At 55.7% G+C, this 20,707-nt stretch overlaps 1 protein-coding gene across 9 annotated transcripts in view; it reads right to left on the reverse strand.

The window, feature by feature from the left end:
* Window positions 1-19,040, reverse strand: part of NADSYN1 (NAD synthetase 1) — a 58,093-nt gene extending 39,053 nt beyond the window's left edge. For 7 of the 9 annotated variants that reach the window (XR_010340210.1, XR_010340213.1, XR_010340211.1 and 4 more), the window contains exons 1-13: window positions 18,862-19,039; window positions 17,136-17,196; window positions 13,172-13,288; window positions 11,502-11,555; window positions 10,852-10,941; window positions 8,636-8,687; window positions 7,771-7,859; window positions 7,465-7,582; window positions 6,611-6,742; window positions 3,830-3,904; window positions 1,776-1,900; window positions 1,261-1,309; window positions 641-743 (exon numbers count right to left, since the gene is read on the reverse strand). Coding sequence is in view for 6 of the 9 variants with exons in the window: in XM_064370264.1 (XP_064226334.1) it covers window positions 641-743; window positions 1,261-1,309; window positions 1,776-1,900; window positions 3,830-3,904; window positions 6,611-6,742; window positions 7,465-7,582; window positions 7,771-7,859; window positions 8,636-8,687; window positions 10,852-10,941; window positions 11,502-11,555; window positions 13,172-13,288; window positions 17,136-17,196; window positions 18,862-18,946 (1,150 nt within the window). In the remaining 3 variants the exon portion in view is untranslated. Of the gene's footprint in view, window positions 1-640; window positions 744-1,260; window positions 1,310-1,775; window positions 1,901-3,829; window positions 3,905-6,610; window positions 6,743-7,464; window positions 7,583-7,770; window positions 7,860-8,635; window positions 8,688-10,851; window positions 10,942-11,501; window positions 11,556-13,171; window positions 13,289-17,135; window positions 17,197-18,861 lie in introns of all 9 variants that reach the window. The other 2 variants (XM_064370266.1, XM_064370265.1) reach the window with 2 other exon arrangements.
* Between the last annotated feature and the right edge of the window lie 1,667 nt (window positions 19,041-20,707).

Here is a 20,707-nt window from a genome sequence, read left to right on the forward strand (position 1 = left end):
GGTGACTGTGTGGCTCCACCCCTGTCTACACCCCCAGGTGACTGTGAGGCTCCATCCCGTCTATACCCCCAGGTGACTGTGAGGCTCCACCCCGTCTATGCCCCCAGGTGACTGTGTGGCTCCACCCCCATCTACTCCACCCCGTCTACACCCCTAGGTGACCGTGCAACTCCATCCCTGTCTACACCCCCAGGTGACTTGCAGCTCCACCCCCATCTACACCCCCAGGTGCCCGTGTGGCTCCAGCCCACGCTATGGCCCATAGCCCCATCTGATGGGCATCACTGCCCCGTGCTGTTGCACATGCTAAGGTGATGTCCGATGCCACAGCACACAGGGGAGAACGTGAACCTCCCATGCCTGCGTCTTTCCACCCGGCCACACCGTGCACAGAGCAGGCAGGTGCAGCTCTGGAGACTCAGCCGCATGTGCCCAAAGCCCCAGAAAGCTGCCGAGGGCCTTGCTGCCTTGGCTGCAGGACTGGGGTGTGATGCTGTGTCATTTGTGTGTGGCCACAAAGCCACCTTCACCCCGATGTCCATGGCCCAGGTGTTTCCTCTGCCGCCTCCTAGATCCCCCACTCAGGCAGCCCGAGGGCTGGCCCCCTGGAGCCTCCCTCGTGCCAGCAGATGCCACCTACTTCCGCTCCTCACAGCCTCGCAGACCTGGCAGCACATGGAGTAGACAAGGCAGGCAGTGGCCGCGCTGTCAACCCCGCCACTCAGGGGCAGCAGAAACCCCGCCTGGAATGAGCCAACCAAATACGGTGTGAGCAGAGCCTCGGAGAAGCAGCATGCCCGAGGATCAGCCTGAGGATCAGCCTAACTCCGCCTGCAGACCTCAAGGAGGCGTCCATGGAAATGCAGGTGGGTGTCAGTGCTTTCCCTGAGTTCGGGACAAATGCCCACACGTGGCAGGGTGAATGGATTTTTCAGAGGGAAAAGAGACACTTTCGGGGGTGGGGCATGTCTGAGGCTGACTCCACTGATGAATCTCAGATACGCATGATCACAATGGTGAGCTGACGCTCAATGCCGTCAGACCAGGTCCTGCCGCGCCTCCAGAGCTGGAGCTGACCCACCAGCCACTGTGCCCACCTTGCCTCTGGCTAGCAAAGACTAAGCTCCCCATGGAGGCAGAGTGAAGAAACGCTTTTTATTGTTTGCATTAAAAACAAACAAACCCTGCCCTGCCCCAGAATAAAATCAGACCAACCAGTAGAATGAGCACGATGGGCTCACTAGAAACTGGAAGTCTTACCTGTTGGCTTCGCCTTAAAAAGTCCCAGAGCCAGCAGGCAGGTCCAAGGCTGCAAGGCAATCAGAACATGGAGCCTGGAGGGTGGCCCCGGCCCACAGCACCCCTGGCAACCCGCCCGGACAGCCCTAGGAGGCTGCAGTGCCGGAGTCGATGCAGGGCTCTCAGGAGGCCTGACTCTGCTTCAGGCACCTGGTGTGAAGGGATGCATGTGATTCTCAAGACAACCCAGGGACGTAGGTATTATCATCATCATTTTAAACTGGGGACAACGAGCCACAGAACGGACAGCACCTTGGGGCCCAAGTCACAGCACAGGGAAGCAGCAGGGCTGGGGTCACACCTAGGCGGTCTGGCTCCGGCATCCATGCCCTCAACCCAGGGAGGCACAGCCCACTCCTGCCAAGTCCCCACCCAGGCAGGTTCTGAAAACCCACTGCGTGACCTCCAGTGGTCCCCACCCCACAGGCGTGGCCACACAGACACCAGGTCCCTCCCAGGAGTCAGGGGCCACACACCTTATCTCCTCCTCAGGGCTGTGGTATTTCCACTCGATGGGTTCAGAGACGGGTGCCAGCAAGTCCTCGTGGCACGAGAGGGTGAAGTCCACCTTCACCCGGGGGTAGGGGCTCACCCTGCTGGCCTGGCGATAGAGATTCAAGACAAAATGACTCCCAGCTTCACGGAAACCCTCCAGGTCCCCAGGACCCACAGACAAGCAGGGCTCCATGAGCCACGGAAAGGCACGTCAAAACCACAGCGAGGCCGCTCTCACTCCCACGAGGATGGCGAGGAGCGAAACGACAGATGGCAACAGGAGGTGGAGGGGGGCGAGAAACTGGGGTTCTCATCCCCACCTGCCGGAACCCACCACGGTGCCACCTCTCGGCAAACACTCTGGCAGCTCCTTAAAAGGCTAAACAGTTACCACACTACCCAGCCAATTCCACTCCTGGACAGACACACCCAAGAAAAATGAAACACGACCCCTGCAACAGAAGTACACGCGTGTTTGTGGCCGAATTGTTCGTGATGGGAAGTGGAAACATTCCCAATGGCCATCAATGGACTAGTGAAGAAACAGAACATGAACATCCCAGCTATGGAACACGCTGACGATACGAAGGGGTGAATTACAGCCACACCCTGTATCTGCGGGTTCTAAACCCCCGGGTTCAACCACACACAGATAAAAGGTACAGTATTCTCGAGATCTGAAACCCACGCATACAGAGGGCTGACTCTTCGTATCAGTGAGTTCTGCGGGGCGGACTGTGGGGTACGGGCATCCCTGCAGGGGGTCAGTGGGGGCTCCCGGACCCCATCCCCATGGATACCAAGGGGCGACTGCACCGACACACAGATGAACCTTGAAAACGGCACAGCAAGTGCGGGAAGCCAGACACCAAAGGCCGTACGCTGTGTAATTTCATCCCGATGAAACGTCCAGAATAGGAAAATGCATAGAGACAGAGAGCAGACCTGCGGCTGCCAGGGCCGGACGAGGGGCATGGCGGTGCTTAATGGCCACAATTTCTTTCTGGGGTAGTGAAAATGCTCTAAGATTGTGGCTGCATAACTCCATGGGTGCACTAAAAACCACGGAATCAGGTGCTTACATGGAGGCACTGGGCGGTGTGGCAAATACAACTTAATAAAACTGTTATGAAAACAAGGCTGAGCACGGTGGCTCACACCTGTAACCCTGACACTTTGGGAGTCTGAGGCGAGAGGACTGCTTAAGCCCAGGAGTTCAAGACCATCCTGGGCAACATAGTAAGAGTCTGTCTCTATTAAAAAGTAAAAATAAAAAATCGGCTGGGCATGGTGGCGTGTGTCTGCTGTCTCAGCTACTCAGGAGGCTGACGTGGGACGGTCACTTAAAGTCCAGAGGTCCAGGCTGCAGTGAGCTGTAATGGTCCACTGCACTCCAGCCTGGGTGATGGAACAAGACCCTGTCTCAATCAATCGATCAACAGCAGAAGAGTCCGCTCTGCTATGAGCATGACACTTCTTCAGAGTTTGCAAAAACCACTGTCTCACGACGGCTGCACAGTTTGATAATCTATTTGTGATGACGTCCTGCAGAAACGCAGAGCTGTAGATTCCCAGCAGCAGGACCTCAGGCAGGAGGAGAGGTGTTACTTGCATCCCGGGACTCAGACACGGGCTCGCGTGCGCCGTGGACCTTGCCCCTGACTTCCAAGGTGGGGACCAGCCTCGGCTACCTACTGTGTGCCTGTCCCCACCACGCTTGCCACCCGCCATCTCAAGGCTTTCCTGGCCTCCAAGGCTACTTGGACCCGAGCACACTGACCATCTTGTTGGCCTCTCTGCCTGCCTGTCCCGCTCATCCCAGCTCGGGGCCTGGCTCCAGCAGAGGACGACTGGGAACAGATGGAAGCAGGTTCCGTCCGCAGCACCAGCCCTTTCCGCACTCAGGAAGTCCAGAACGTCCCCATCAGACTTTTCAGGCACTGCACCCTCACGGCCTCCACCACGCCCGCACAAATGGGGCCACTTTCCACACCTGCAATGAGCATCCCACACGGGTGTCTACTGGAGCACTCACCGCCAGGTTTCGAGACGAAATCTCCGCCCTGTAGCTCCGGACATCCTCCAGATCCAGCGTGGCCGTCAGGACTTCCTGGGGAAGATTTCGGAGAGAACCCGTGACTTCCCATCTGCTCCACTCCTGCGTGTCATTTATGCCGCTGCCACAGGTGTTGCACCTTCTAAAGCAGGGGCTGAGACCCCTGGATTCCTGGGGACCCAGGGACGGGACAGATGACATTGAGGCCGACCCACAGCCCTGCCCCTCACTGTTGCCACCTCCACTGCATTCAGACACTTGCCAGTGACCCACTCAGCACCGCACAAGACGCCACCCTGTCAATGAGCCCCTGCCGGGGACTTCTGGGAACGCCTCTCTCATCAAAAAGACACACGGGAGCAAGGCCCCTTTGCAGCCTCTGCACGTGGCAGTGTGAAGACGGGGTGGGCGGAGCTGCTGCAAACACCCTGTGCCCACGAGGAGAGGCAACCCGAGAACGAGGCCAACAGAAGAGGGTGGAGCTGAGGAACAGCAGAGGCAGAGCCGCAGCCCCGGCATCCACACCAGGGTCCCGGCCTGTGCCGCCACTCTGCCTTTGAACCCGGCTATGGTAGGGGTTCTGCCAATTGCAGTATATGCAGAAACGAGGTTTTAACTCATAGGGGTTATTCCTTCATGAAGAAATGTCTTTATCCAATTGCGTTTCTGACAGTTGCCTTGCTCAACGCAAGTGTGAGAGAGAAGGAACAGTGTGGGCACCACTGTGGCGGTTCACAGGACGGCCGTGGCCGTCTGGCATGCCCCTCGCTTCTGCTGCCGTCACAGTGGGCCAGACCTGGCTTAAAATGCCATGAAGACCAGGAGACTGGTTCACACGTTCTGTGGTTCTCTGGCTGCTTTCCAAAGTGATGGCACCACAGCCACCAAACGTCCACGTGTTAAGCCACCATAAGTGTGAAGCCTTAAAGCAATGGAGACGGGGTGGCGAGGATCATTCTGTGAGAAGGTGGCTCCATCTCACTCTCCCCAGGGCTAGGTTAACAGACTTCACCATAGCAGTCGGACTCCAGGTGCATGACAAGCCAGAAAACCCAGGGAATCAGGAAGACCCTGAGAAACGTGGCCCAGAGGGAGATCGGCAGGTCAGTTGCTTGAGCGGGAGGCAGAAGGGGTGACTCTAAAATGATTCCACATGTCATGACGCTTCTGCTGACCATTTCAGGTGCAACACGGAGGACCTGGCGGAGGGCAGTGGCTTGAACCTGAGGACAGCAGTTAACACAGCAGGCCCGTGGCTGCAGCCTAGGACGGAGCACGTGGCACCACCAGAAATTCTAGTGACGCGTTAAGCAGTGGCTCCCGGATTCTAGTGTGTGGAACAATCTCCTGGTGCTCACTAAAAACGTAGACCCCAAAGACTCTGATCAGGGGTCAACATGGGGCCGGGAACCCTCGGGGGTCCTGGGGCAGGTGATTCTCAATACACCTGCCAATCAACACGACCAACGTGCCTGTGGCTTTGATGTGAGTAACAGGGAGAGGACCACGCTTCCCATCAGCAGGAACTTAATCTTTCTCCTCAAAGCCCTTCCAGCTCGGTCATGGTTAACCACGAGCAAAGCGGCCTTTTGGGGACACTGTCACGTGGAAAGCAGGGCCTGGGGCTGAGATGGCCACACCCTTGCCTGCGCCCTATGCAAGAGAGCCCTGAAAAGACCGTGGAATTCTGTTTCACACTGAAGTTCACCGAGTCCACTTGAAACTGCTTTGGTTTCGTAACCACCTCCATGCTGACCGCACCTGTTCTGTGCAGAAAGCACCAGAGAGAATCACACGACGGGAATGCAGGGGCAGCAAAGCATTCTCCGAGAGCCTGGCCGAGTTGGTGACGCCAGGACACAAGCACGCCCTGCTCCTGCGAAGCCAGCTACAGAACCGTCTCCCCTGCTACCGCCTGCCTCGGCGAATCTGCCGCTTTAATGCCCGTCCCCAACAAGAGCAGAGCAGAAGGCCATCGGGGCCAAAGGCCAGGCAGGCGGCGCTGTGTGGGAGGGAACGCTGGGGACCCGCGCATATACGTGTGTCTTCGGATAGCAACGGCACTTCCGAACTCTAACTCACAGCTCCCCCGGGGCTGTCCCCACACAGCTGGCCACTGTGTGCTTGGAGAGCCCTGCAGAACAAAGCCTCCCCGACCAGAGCATCCTGGGGTCTCCACTCCTGCTTCCCAGGATGCAGGGGCAGCGTGGCCTAAGGCCTAGGATGAGTATATGTGCCCTCGACAGGACCTCCAACGGACTCACCATGAGCCCCCTGCCAGCTCTGCTCCCGCGGATAAGGCCCCCTAACCAAACACGGCATCCCTAGCCCTGTCTCGGGGGCCATGGAGCCTGCTCATGTCAAAGGAGAGGCTTTGGTTCCCTGCCAGCCCTCAGAATTCAAACCGACCAACTACACCCTCCCACAGGGACCAGGCGGCAGCCACCCTCTCCTTACCACAAAGCCTGCCTCCCACAGCGGGACCATCCCCTCGGTTCCTGAGCCCGCTCCCCTGTGGCCCTGTGTGGCATGGCGCCCTCCTCCCTGACTGTGGGTACGCAGGACTGGTGAGCTGCCCTCACCCTCATCCATCCAGGGCCATGGGCCATGTGTCAGGGTTCAGCTGCCCCCAGACCCAAGGACGGGAGGTCAACTTCTCCACAGGGGTCCTCACTAAGCACCCAGCTTACAGGGGAGGGCAGGGGGCTCGGCCTCTGCACAGGGAACCCTCCCCCAGCCATGTCCACGCCCGCTCATTACCACGTCATCCAGAGAAAACTGGGATCCCTGAGCAAAGATGCTCCCGTTCATGGCGATCATGGCGCACCCGTCGTAGTAGACGCGGTCTCCGTCACAGCCCCTCTGGTTGGCCAGCAAGTAAATCCCACCGTTCTGAAAGAGGCGGAGCCCACAGCGGAGGTGTCAGCTGCGGTCCACTAGCCTTGCCTGCCACCTGCCCACGTACAGGAACGTCCCCCCAGTCCCACTAGGTCATCATGAGTGGCCCCACTGCTACAGAGAGAAGGCACACGTGCAGGGAGGCACAGAGCCACGAAGCTTTGGCGAGCCTGGCCTTGCTGGGTACCAGCCTTCACGCAAAACGTGTGTTTCATTTGTATTTGCTTCATAACAACCCCACAAGGCGGGCTCCATCACCTCCCTCAGGCACGATGAGGTTCAGACAAGCCAAAGAGAGCTCCGTGGACAAAGCCCAGATTCAAAGGCAGCTTAGCTAAACCCACGCCTGCACCGTGAATGACTAACAAGCACCACCCCTTGCACACCTCACTGGCCAAAAGCAGGATCAGCAAATGCACGGGTGTTCCCCATGCCCTGCCATGATGCCAACAAGCAAGTGGCACGTCCCTATTCCTGGTCATCGCAGAGAGGGGGACCGGGTCTGTTTCATGGGGTGGCTGTGTGGGTGAGAGGGCTGTGCCGGCAGAGCCCCGGAGGGCGGCAGGGCACACTTGCTGAGTACAGGTCGTAATTACAAGCCCCAGATGCCCGTCGTGTGTGCGCTCAGCCCTGAGTTGGGCACTGAGGATGCAGGGGTGCTTGAGACACAGCGCCTGCCCCGCGGAGCCCGCTCTCCAGCCCGAACCGACCCCTACCTTGGTGGTGGCCACAGTCACGAGATCCACCCTGGTGTCGGCTTTGCGCAGCACATGGTGGCTGCTGGAGGCGTTGGTGACGATCTCCACGCCATCCAGGCCCATGTCGATGTGCGGGCTGTGTGCAGAGGCAGGTGAAGAGAAGAGACCACCAGACTCCTCCAACCCGGCCTCCCGGGTGTCCCCTCGCACTTTCCCACAGCAGCTCCCAGCCCACGGCCACAGCCCCAGGACGTCTGCAGTCCCAGGTCCTCCCAGCTGGCCCGCGTGTGGTGGGGACTGGCAGCACGGGGGCGTGGGGCTGACCTGTGGGGCGTCCAGAGTTCCTCACAGATCTCACTTCCAATGCAGGTGTCCCACGTCGCCAGCACCGCGTCTCCGAAGGGCACAGTTTCCTGCATTTGGAAGGGAAGAGTGCATGAGACTCGCTGGCCACGCCCTGTCTGGGCCACGCACTACCCCTAGGACCACGGACATCTCACGGCCACATGGCTCTGGGCTCTCACACATTCAGAAGAGGTGGGTGCCCTGCGGCTGCACATGGAAACACGAGTGGTGCCAGGCAGAGGCATCTTTCGGAGTCTATGTGCAGAAGAAGGGGACGCCTGTGCTCTGAGCAGCCAAGGAGACACTGACGGGGCTGGCAGTCAGGGTCAGCAGCTTCTGAAGCGACCCTGTCCTGTGATCACATCAAAACAGCTGCTGCCCTGGGCGGAGACGCAGCCCGGCCTCCCACTCCCAGCCACAGGACAGCGGCTGAACAGGGGACACCAGGGCGCCTTCCCTTAGAATTCAAAATTGAGAACACGGCATTTTGTTGTGGGTCTCTAGATAAGGCTTAAATGTGGGAACACAGTCCCTGGGGGTGGAGCAGGCCGTCCTCTGCCACAAGGAGGAAAAAAAAAGAGGAGGAAGCCAGTGTGAGCCGGGGCAGGGAGGGAGGCACGGGCGAAAAAGCGGCCCCGAGGTAAAGAGAAGGCGCCCCGGCCGCTGCCTGGCCCTGCCGCTGACCTCACTGTAGGAAGCTACCCGCTTGGTCCGTTTCGGACCTGGGCGCACTGTGGTGCCTTCTGTTTCCTGGATCCCAAAGAGTTCCTGCCCCACCCCGTCCACTGTTGGCTAAGAACAGCCACGACGGACTGAAAAGCGGGCTCCACACCCAGGGACTCGCCTGCTCTGTCAGGTCCCGTATCATCCGAGGCAGAAAGTACTCCTCTGTGTGCCTGGAGAGGGAAACACCGCGGATCTCAGGAGGAGCATCTCAGGACAAACGAGGAGTGGCAGCTACATTCAAACAAAAATCAAACTGAACCCTCTCAATGGACGAAGCGGCAAAGGCACTGCCAGGTGTTCCCCCAGTGCAATAAACAATCACGTCAAGATAAAAAGGAGAGTATGAGGGTGACTTGAGACGCCGTGACACCGTGGTGGGCTGGGCTCTCCGAGCATCGGGGCATCTCAGTCTCCCCACACGCTGATGTTCAGCTTTACCGAGAGACGTGTCACAGTGGATAAGCTGAGAACTAGAATTTTGCTCCAGAGATGATCTAGAACGTTGTTCCAGAAATGCTGGCCAAGAAAAGTTAAGAAAATGAACCGAGAGGTATAAATACTGAAGGAAAAGTAAAATTTGTTGCATATTACAGAAGTTCAACTTAACAGAAAAACTACAAAAATCAAGACTAACCAACAGACACAAGAGGAGAATTTAGTGAGGTGGTCAATGACGAAAGCGACATAAAAATCAAGTTTTTCTACACAAAAATGTTAACCGCTTAAAAATGCGGTATTACAGAGTCCATTTACAGTAACAACAATAAAAAATAGGAAGGACTGTAACAGAGAGCAGGATCTCTCAGCTGGGCAATTTTGCCCCCCAGGGGACGTCTGGTAATGTCTGGGGACATTTTTGATTGTCACAACTGGGAGCATCTGTCGGGGGACAGGTGATGCCAGTAAATGCCTGAGGATGCACATGGTGGACGCCCCATCGTGACAAAGAATGACCCAAATGTCAACCAGGTGAAGACGTGACACCTGATATTCAGTACCACACGAGATGAATGTGGCGCTTCACCTGACATGACTCATATCCCTGACGGAGAACTGCGAGTTCCATCTGATCCGCGCTGAGCCTGGCCACAGTGTCATCAGCAGCAACAATCAGACATGTAAGGGGCTGGCACCAGGGGGCGGAGACCCTGGCCCGCGTTCCTGCGCATCTCCTACTGGGGGAGGCCTGATCAGGTAAGGAAGCAAGGAGGAAGGGGCTCCAGATGTGGGACAAGCACGAACACGTGTTCTGAGAGAATACCCTGAGGGCACGATGACCTCCTTGTCCGTGGTCCCTGTAGGTCTACCTCATCGCCAGTGTAGCCCCCTCTAGCCCTGCCTCTGCAGACAGCCCCTTCTCTGCTGTGCTGCCTGTTGCAATCCTGAAACGTTATTTTCATATGTTCTCTAATAAATCTGCCTCTCTTTACCTACAACTGTCTTGGTGAACTCTTTTACCACCTGCACCATCCGCCCCAGCTAGTCCCTACGAGTGACACTGCGGAGAAACGAGAGTAGGGCCTGGGGGCAGGACACCTAAGGACTTCCTAGAAGTAAATCAAACAACGAACCCCAGCTTTCTAAGGCCAAGTAAATAACTTTGTAGCCACTTCTGACAGGAAACGTCCTCTATATCTGCATAGTGTGTACACCAAGTAAATGCCTCTGTAACTCCCCTTCAGCATCTTCATCTACATAGGATGTGCACCAAGTAACCAACGGGAGGTCTCTAGAGGATATTTAAACACCAGAACATTCTGGCACCAGGCCCTTGAGCCGCCTGTTCAGCCCACTCCCACCCTTTGGACTGGGCTTTCATTTTCTTTCCTTTTTCTTTCTTTTTTTTTTCTCGAGATAGAGTCTCACTCTGTTGCCCAGGCTGGAGTGCAGTGGCACGATCTCAGCTCACTGCAACCTCCGCCTCCCGTGTTCCAGCGATTCTCCTGCCTCAGCCTCCAGAGTAGCTGGGACTACAGGTACCCACCACCATGTCCGGCTAATTTTATATATATATATTTTTTGTTTTAGTAGAGATGGGGTTTCACCGTCTTGGCCTGGCTGCTCTCGAACTCCTCACCTCGTGATCCACCCACCTCAGCCTCCCAAAGTGCTGGGATTACAGGTGTGAGCCCCCGCACCTGGCTGGGCTTTCATTTTCCATGAATCTCCGCTTTGATTGCTTCATTCTTGTTTTGCTTTGTGCTTTCTGTCCAATTCTTTGTTCAAAACACCAAGAACCCAGCCACCCTCCACCAGTAATGCTCCCAGATCAGGACCAGGCTACACGCGGCGAAGGTGCTTAACACATCCCAGGGCGGTCGGGCCCCGACTCACCGACTCCTCGACCACGGGGTGAACCAGCGCAGCTCGTGGTAGTTGGCCTCGTTGGCCAAGGCCATCTTGGGTCGGATGAGCAGGATCTTCCTGCAGGCAAGGGAACAGGGCCACGCACACAGGCTCCCGAGACGCATGTGCCGCTGCCGGTGGTCACGGCCACCGAAGGACAAGGTGATGCGTGCAGAGTCAGCTCGAGAATGGGGCCGCAAGCCCATCTCTCTCCTTCACTGCGCTTCAGCTGTCTGTCCACAACTCGGGTCCCCGCGGCTGCATCCATCCCTGACTGTCAACCATGAAGCAGCTACGCTCCAGCAGGGGCGGACGTCAACAGCAGCTGATGACCAGCGTTGGAGCTCGCGTGGAATGGCTTCTAGGCCACAGGGACTGGGGTGCTCACACCCTTGCCCTCTGTGTCTCTCTCGTTCTGATACCTGGGGATGCCTGTGTTGGTGGTGGCTGAGACCCAGCGGAAGCAAAGGCAGCCGGATCACCTGCCAGGTGCACCGCCCTCACTAAGCCTGGGTGCTTCCGGAAGCAGCCTCCCAGCAACGGGTCCCCGGGGCACCAGCACAGGTCCTGGCAGCCCTCGGCTGAAAGCCAGGGAGAGGCACCAGTTGCCCTCCCAGGGGTGGGAGCAGGAAGCTTACCTGTTGAGGAATATAACCCTGCAGTTGTAGCGGACGTTTCGGTGCATCACAGGCCTGCAGGAGAGAGGGGAGGTACGCACGTGGCTGCCAAGTTTTGAAAACACAGAGCAAGCGGAGGCGGCGGCGGCAGTCCCAGAACCCTGCATTTTACTTCGATATGAAGCTTCCTACGATCCCTTCAGAGAACTGCAGGGCTTTTCTGTGGAGCCCTCAAATCAAAGCTAAGATGAGCAGAGATGGTTCTGCCATGCAGGCAGCAGAGACTCTGAGACTAGAGGGCTGCTTCTCAATGGAGGGCAAAGTCATTCCGCCCCAGGGGTCTTCCCTCTCCTCCTGGAATGTTCTGGCCTCTGCTGCCTCCTCCCCCTCCCTCACCCTCCTCACTGATTCACATTCACCTGTGGCCCCCACCTTCCAGCCCTTCTCCACCCTGAGCCCATTATGACCACCTACCGGGACAGGGACCCATCCATCCACCTCCCAGGTGGGCCCTTTCTCAGGACTGGGCCTGGGCTTCACGATCCCCTCACCTCTGCCTCTGTAGTGTCTCAATCTCTAACTCGGCACATGCAGAGGCCTCCATGGGGACAGTTAGGCAGGGCACAGCACAGACACCAGCACAGAGCATGCAGAGGCCTCCACAGGGGACAGCTATGCAGGGCACAGCACAGACACCAGCACAGAGTGTGCAGAGACCTCCACGTGGACAGCTATGCAGGGCACAGCAGAGACACCAGCACAGAGCATGCAGAGGCCTCCACAGGGAGAGCTATGCAGGGCACAGCACAGATACCAGCACAGAGTATGCAGAGGCCTCCACAGGGGACAGCTATGCAGAACACAGACACCAGCACAGAGTGTGCAGAGGCCTCCACGGGGACAGCTATGCAGAACACAGCACGGACACCAGCACAGAGCGTGCAGAGGCCTCCACAGGGGACCGATATGCAGAGCAGAGACACCAGCACAGAGTGTGCAGAGGCCTCCACGGGGACAGCTATGCAGGGCACAGCACAGACACCAGCACAGAGCGTGCAGAGGCCTCCACAGGGTACAGCTATGCAGAACACAGCATAGACACCAGCACAGAGCGTCCAGAGGCCTCCACAGGGGACAGCTATGCAGAGCACAGACACCAGCACAGAGTGTGCAGAGGCCTCCACAGGGGACAGCTATGCAGAGCACAGACACCAGCACAGAGTGTGCAGAGGCCTCCATGGGAACAGCTATGCAGGGCACAGCACAGACACGAGCACAGGGTGTGCAGAGTCCTGCCTTGTGGAGCTACACATATACAGCCTAGGCCATGGGAACCACGTGGTGACATGTGGACGTGGAGCTAGCCCAACACTCCCCGTGAAGTGAGTAAGGCTGTTTGCACGCAATGGGATGACCGCTGCATTCCCTTTTGTGCACAGTATGCTGAGGTGTGCACAGGACCTTCTGGAAGGGCTGACACATGCTGCTTCCAGCAGCTACCTCCTTGCAGGGGAAATGAGGTGGCTTATAGCGCCGGGATAGGAACAAAACCGCCCTTTCAAGCATAAGGCCTTTGGGATCCCTGGACGAATGCAGGTTCCACACCCTGGACAGAGGCAGTTGGGAGGCTCACGCCCTTGAGCTTGCCCCCTGTCCCGGGCTTGCCCTTCCACACTCATGCTGGCACTTACATCCCCACGTCGCAGATGATGTCCTGAGTGACGGGAGACTCCAGGAGGGCAGCGAGGACTTGAAATGAATGCAAGATTGTGTCCGACTCATAGTAATGATCCCAGCATCCATAGCCGCTGCAGAGCCAGAGAGAAAGTGAGCTCCCGAAACAACGCTGGTGAGTGTGGAGGGGCAGGGCTGTGGGCCAGTGCAGTCTGAAGGTGTGTGGGGGCAGGGCTCAGATGTGTTCTCAAAGCTTTCCAAGTGACGCCAAACAGCGGCCAGCATAAGCAGCACCACGCACTTTAGTGCCGGTGAAGAACACGGCCCCCGCTCCTCTCGCTGAGTTCTATGTTACTACAAAAACTTGCTCTCAGATTAGGAAGTGCCTGCCCTTGGGTTTCCTTTTAACCTTTAATGTGGCCCAGATGACACTGATCTACAAGAGAAGAACCCCAAAGGAACAAAGCTGGACCCACAGAAATACATTCTTTGGCAAAGAAGATCGCTAATAACCATTCGGAAAAACCACCCACAAAGCTACCCCTGAGCTTTTTGTTATAGATGCTTGCAGTGGGCTGAAGGATGGACCCCAGAAAGGTCTGTCCATCTCCCAACCTCAGAAACCTGCGAATGTGACTTCATTTTAGAAAAAGAATCTGCGGATATAACTGAATTAAGGATCCCGGGATGAGATCACTCTGGCTTTTGCAGGGGAGCCTAAATCCAATGACAAGTGTCCTTGTAAGAGAAAAGAGAGGGGAGACACGGAGAACAGGGGAGGCAACGTGAGGACGGAGGCAGAGCGGGGAGCGATGCAGCCACAAGCCGAGGGGTGCCTGGGAAAGGCAGGAGGGACCCTGCCCCAGAGTCTTCGGAGGGAGCCAGGCCCTACTGCCGTCCTGACTGTGGACTTCTGGCTTCCTGAGCTGTGAGAGAACACATTTCTGTTGCTTTAAGCCACGAGTTGTTTCCATCTGTTTTGGCAGTCACAGGAATTAATTCAATACTCCGGGGTGTCATAAAATGTGAAGACTGGGTTGCTGAGTATTGGGGTTCCCATAATAAACTATAGAGTATTTGTAGAACACTTATAATTCTTCAGGAAGTCCTCCTTCTGCTATGCTTCAGCCTGGAAGGCACACTTCCAATGCTCAGCAAACCTCGCACACACCCGCTTAAACCCCAAAACCGGCAACTGTCATTTTTAATATCTGGGAAAGCATTGCTCTCTGCCCTTGGCTCTGCTAAGAGGAAACTCCCAGTTCTCAGATAGAAAAAGTATCCAGGAAATGCCCCAGTAAGGAATGGAGTCCTGGCTGGGCACGGTGGCTCACGCCCATAATCCCAGCACTTCGGGAGGCTGAGGCAGGCGGATCACAAGGTCAAGAGATCCAGACCATCCTGGCCAACATGGTGAAAGCTCGTCTCTACTAAAAATACAAAAATTAGCTGGGCCTGATGATGCGCACCTGTAGTCCCAGCTACTCGGGAGGCTGAGGCAGGAGAATTGCTTGAAGCCAGGAGGTGGAAGTCCTGAGCCACTGCACTCCAGCCTGGCGACAGAGCAAGACTCCATCTCAAAAAAAAAAAAAGAAAAAAAAAGGAACAGAGTCCTGAGACGTCCTTTCTCCTCCAACAGATCCCTGTTTCGTGGCTTTTCACACCCTGTTAGCGTCCTGGCCCACATGTGAAACCAAATAACATTACAACGCCAGACGTCCCACTGCATGGCATCCGGCCACCAGAGGCCTCTCATCCCTTCGATGGGCCAGCAGCTAGAGGAGCAGATTATCACAGGGGCCGGTCAATCAGTGTCCAGGGCCCATTTGGGTGGCAGCCTTCCCTCTCCAAAGCCTCCAGCATTGGCTCAAAGGAAATGCCGACCTTTCTAGCTGAGGGTTTCTGGTCCATGAGTCAGCCTGCTCTAAAGCCAGTGGGCCTTTCTGTGTATCAGGTGCTGGACTTCTGACCAGTAAGAACAAGAGGCTGGGCACAGTGGCTCATGCCTGTAATCCCAGCACTTTGGGAGGCTGAGGCAGGTGGATCACAAGGTCAGGAATTCAAGATCAGCCTGGCCAAGATGGTGAAACTGCGTCTCTACTAAAAATACAAAAGTTAGCCAGGCGTGGTGGCCGCTGCCTGTAATCCCAGCTACTCGGGAGGCTGAGGCAGAGAATTGCTTGTACCTGGGTGGCGGAGACTGCAGTGAGCTGAGATCTGGCCACTGTACTCCAGCCTGGATGACAGAGTGAGACTCCATCTTACAACAACAAAGAGAACAAGAGACGGTGTGCTCAGTAAAGTGATGCCCCTCCTCTCCTGCCTCGGTTTCCTCTTTGTAAACTGTTGGAATATTTAATAGGAGCCGGCTCAGCAGGTTGTGAGCTGTGTGGAGCCCTGCTCAGCCGGGCCCCTGTCGCTGCTGGATGCAAATATTTCATCCCAGGGGTCTATAGTTAGACATCCTCCCATTTTGAAAATGAAACAGGTCTATATTTGGAGGAAGGAGAGAGGTGGGTGTAACTTTTATAGAAGGGAGAGACTGGGACAAAGAAAGAAAAGAAGACTTACACTCTAAGCATCTGGGCAAGGTCAGGCCGGGGTCCTGGGCCAACACCACTGCAGCGCCTCCAGGGCTAGCAGCAGACAGGACACGAGGGTCGAGCCCCAGGGCCAGCCCAGGAGAGGTCCGGCCCATGAGACAATCAGGCCTTGAATCCAGCCCAGGAGAGGACTGGGCCACGGGCCAGGAGAGGACCAAAGCTTTGTGACCTCAGACGACCCAGAATCCTAGATCCCCTGGCACTTAGGTGAAGAACTTCTTAAAGAATCAATCAAATGAAGACAAATTAAAGAACAAAGTCAACGTTCTTGGATATTATGGGAGAAACAGCCCTGTTTGAAGGGGAGATTCTAAGGAGAGAAATCAGCATAATGAAGGAAAGTAACTTGGAAGGACTGAGAGAAAGATGCCTCCAGAGTCACACAAAACCTCCTAAGAGAAGACAGTTCCCACTTACTCTAAGTCCAGAAGCAGGAACACCCACTAAGGCAGGGGACAAAGGCTGAAGAGGGACTTCCCGATTCCACAGTGGGCCAGGGGCCTCAAAGACCAACAGGAAGCTAGCAGAGCACACAGGGCAGCTGACATCCAGAATGAGAAAGGACTACAGCTTACGAGAGACCCGCCATGTGGCTACCCACTGATTTTGTGAAGAAGGGACAGGAAGAGAAGCAATCCATTTTCCTGATTTTTACAAAAAGGCATGTAAGAAACGACTGCCTATGCTTGCTGGTGGAAAGATGCTGAGATCAGGGGAGGAAAACCTGTATGGCCAAATACAAAAATGAAAACCTGGGACGATGTCTTGGGCCTTTAGGCTGCTATAACCAAACGCCTTGGACTGGGTAATTTATAAACAACAGAAATGTACTGCTCACCGTTCTGGAGTCTGGGAAGCCCACCATCAAGGTGCTGGCAGATTTGGCATCTGGCGAGGGCTGGTTACCTCCTGTCCTCACACGGCAGAAGGGGCCAACAAGCTCCTTTGGGCCTCTCTTGTAAGGACACTAATCCCATTTATAAAGGCTCCACCCTCATGACCCAATCACCTGCCAAAGACCTCATCTCTTAATACCGTTATCTGGGGGTTGGGTTTCAACATACGAATTTTAGGGGGATGCAAACATTCAGAACACAGCAAAACAGCAGCAGTGGGAACACAGAAGCTGCCCATCTTTGAAATCGGCCTTAATCTGGTAAAAGTCTGTTCCTTTAATTACTCAGGATGGCAATCTAGACTTATTCAGCCTCCCTGGGCCTGCTCTTGCTCAGGTGTTCAACGGCACTGACCAGGCCCAAGAGTGGGCGTGGCATGTCCGCAGCTGGCATGTCCCGCTCTTTCCTTGCCTTCTCAGCTGGGGAAGGCTGATGCAGGCATCGCTCCCTGAGCACCCCAGGGTGTCTGTGTCTGTTCTCACCATATTTCCAGCTCTGGTCCAAGTCTGTATCTTGCTCCTCTGTTTTTGGCAATTTCGATACCTGAAAATAGAGAGAAAAAGAAAATGGGGCAATTTCAGCACCTATATGTTCAAAGACAGATAAAACAACCTGCTGCCGTAGGTATGATTTTAAAAAAAGCAAACAAAAAAACAAACAAAAATCCCCTGTGCCTTCCCAGAGCGAGAAGAAGTCAGGTTTCCTGTTGACAGCCTGGCGGCAGAGGGCAGCACACACCTGTGTACACCTGCTTACTCCCACACCTGCTCACACTTTCATGTATCTGCCTACACCTGCAGGAAATGAAAAACAGGGCGAGCTTGCAGGGTTGACCCTTAGCACCACGGAGGAGGCGGAGGAAGAGGAATAAGTCACACCCGGTAGTTTATTAACAAGGAGATGCCCAACACCATCCGGAGGAAAAAGAACAATCTAGCAGTGGTGCCACTGTCAGGAACCATTAGCTTACTGCTCTCGGCCAGCAGCTTCCAACAAGCATCTAGAGAGGACAGACTGGCAGAGTGGAAACTTAGCTCTGACCACCCAGCCTCCTTCAGTCCAGCTGGATTTGCTCTGAGCAAATGAGGTGAAAGCAGGTTGATACATAAAAAACACTGGCTGTGGTGGCTCAGCCTCTCAAAGAACTGTAATCCCAGCACTTTGAGAGGCTGAGGCAGGTAGATCACGTGAGGTCAGGAGTTCGAGACCAGCCTGGCTAACATAGTGAAACCCTCTCTCTACTAAAAGTACAAAAATTAGCCATGTGCGGTGGCGGACGCCTGCAATCCCAGCTATTCAGGAGGCTGAGGCAAGAGAATCACTTGAGCCTAGGAGGCGGAGACTGAGTGAGCCAAGATGGCACCACTGTACTCCAGCCTGGGCGACAGAGTGAGACTCTATCTGAAAAAAAAAAAAAAGGTCCATGCTGATAAGACGCCATCTCTTGAAACATTCTGTTTTTCTTGCTCCTGGCAAAGGCTCTTGCAGTCAGCAGACCAGGGCAAGACAACCTGCAACCTGACCACACCTGCAGGCTTGCCCATTTAGGAGCAGGTGTATAGTTTGACTTTTCAATCTCCAAGGTGCGTCCATATAAACGAAAGTTAGATGCTGACCTTTCAACAACCACACCCTGTCTTCGAGGCCACCATGCCTGGCTAATCTTTGTATATTTAGTAGAGACGGGGTTTCACCATGTTGGCCAGACTGGTCTTAAACTCCCGACCTCCGCTGATCCTCCCCCCCGCCCAAAGTGCTGGGATTACAGGCGTGAGTCACGGTGCCCGGCCGTCTTTTTCTACTTCTCTTTCTAGGATGGCTTCTCCCGATGCCCAGACACCAGGAAGGCCCACGGAGACCAGAAACCATCAATCTCTGGTCTCTGCACACCGTCCCCGCCAGTGGGCAGCCATTCCGTCCAACTTAGATATCTCCGAGGATGGGCAACTCAGCCCCAGGCACCGGACCCCAGTCCATCCCCAGGCCTCCCACCTAAACCGCCAGGCTTTTCTTACCTGTGCCTCGTATACCGTTTGTCCCCTATAAACACTTCCCTAGGAGGACCTGAGCACGTTATCTCACCTGATCCCACACCCAGGGCCGCGAGTGTCGCAGGGCAAGGCTGTGAGCGCGCCCTGGCAAGCCCGGGCCCGACCATAGTGCCCGTGCGCCACCCCCGTCCGGGGCCCCCGCCGCCCCCAGACTCACTCTTCAAAATCCTTTGCAAATTGCCCTCGAAGTCCAGGGCCCACTGGTTGAGCGCGCAGGTGGCCACAGTCACCTTCCGGCCCATCCTGGCCGCAATCGCCAGGGCGGGAGGCCAGCGGGGGATGGCAGGACCCAGGTCCCTGCGAGATAAGGGACTCGGGCACCGGACCTTCCGGGTTGCCAGTCCTCGCCCCGCCCCTCCGAGGATGGCCCCGCCCTCTCCCCGCCCAGCCGGTGCGGCTCCAGCCAAGGAATACAGCTCAGGCCCCGCCCACGGATCGCTCCGCCCCGTCTGCGGAGCTCACGACTGCGCCTGCGCAGCGGGTTGGCCGCCCAATTCGAGGCACCGCGAAGGGCCCCGCCCCTGCCTCGGCTCCGCCCCCACTCCGGGCCCCGGCCCCGCCCCCGCTCTCGCGAGCAAACCTGTCTTGGCGCAGAGGTGCGGGGGGGTGCCCGCCCAGCTGCCGCACACTTCCATTTTATCCCACACCCCCTCCCCAAAACCAGCGTAGCTGTGTTTTATTTTAATATAACGTGAAACGTTCCAAATACACCAAAAGAATACAGTAGGGTAGGAGCGCTTCAGCGTGCCCGCAGGACAGCTGAGGATGGCAATGGATTCTCCGTGCTGCTAATCCCGCCTCCCTGGGCGGACGGCCCTGGATTCCTAGGAATCCTCTCCTGCCTCTTTTCCTTCCTGCACCACGTGTGTAAGTAGCAGGTAGAGCGCCGCTCGTCTTTTCTGAAACTACAGGAACTACACTTTAATGTGCTTCTGCAGCTTGATTTTTTTCCCCTGTAATATGAGATACGCTCATTTAATTATTTTTCTGCGGTTTGGTATTCCATGGCAGGAATAAAGCAGGTTTATTCAATAGCGGGTGGGCATCGAAGTTATTAGCAGCGTTTTGCCAACAGACGCACGCACTGCTGCCAGTTTCCCTTCCGGCAAGGTTTCCTTCCAGGCCTCGTTCCTCCAGGTCCTGCAGCAGCTTTGCGGAGCAGCAGGGTTTGGGCTGTTCCACTTGACTAAATATTGCCGTCTCCTCTCCCGGGCGCTTGCACCGATTCGCTACCAGCAGTTTCTCAGTTTTTCTTTTTCACATTTCCTCTTTAGTACACCCCGGGTACAGTTCATTTTTCCCCCATATAAGTAACTGCCTCACCATCCTTGCTTGAACAGCCCATCCTTCCGTCATTCATGTTAATTTAAAAACACACAATTTATACATTTGGAAAAAGAGGAGGCTTTATTTCTTGTAAAGGGTTGTAGCCTACAAGGCGGCAGCCATCCCTCAGGCTGGGAATGGTCTTCAGCCAAGGCCAGAGACAGGCACTTCCAAGGAGGAGGGGTTGGGACAGGAGCTCTATGCTGAAGAGATTAGCAAAATATACATATTCAACAGGTTACAGGAGGAGCTATGAATATTCATGAAGCTGGTCCTGACACATGCCCTCTTAGTGGGCAAAGCATGTAATATATGACCCATGTTCACTCTGGGGTGGAGTCTTAACATTCACAATCTTTCAGGGCCTTTACGGCCAAAGGTCTTTTCAGGACAGAGGCATGCAGGTGCGTCATCTCTATAAACCCGTCAGAGCCAGTCCAGGCTCCGTGGTCTCTTATCAGGAGAAAGCCACTGAAGTCAGTCTCTTGTCCAGTCACAGCTGTCAAGGCTGGTGAAACAGGGTCAGTCAGTCAGCACCTCCTGCAGCCGCAGTTGTTTTAATATTGCTGATCCCAAAGCCAGTGCTTCTGTGGCCAATAGAAAAAAAGAAAAACCTTGTGGCCGTTAGAACAGTTTCTTCTCTAAGTGTGGGATGCCTCACTGACCCTTGCCTCGCA

This window comes from Aotus nancymaae, unplaced genomic scaffold (genome assembly GCF_030222135.1).
Source record: "Aotus nancymaae isolate 86718 unplaced genomic scaffold, 86718_ANA_hifiasm-v0.15.2.pri h1tg000106l, whole genome shotgun sequence".
NCBI classification, from domain to species: Eukaryota; Metazoa; Chordata; class Mammalia; order Primates; family Aotidae; genus Aotus; species Aotus nancymaae.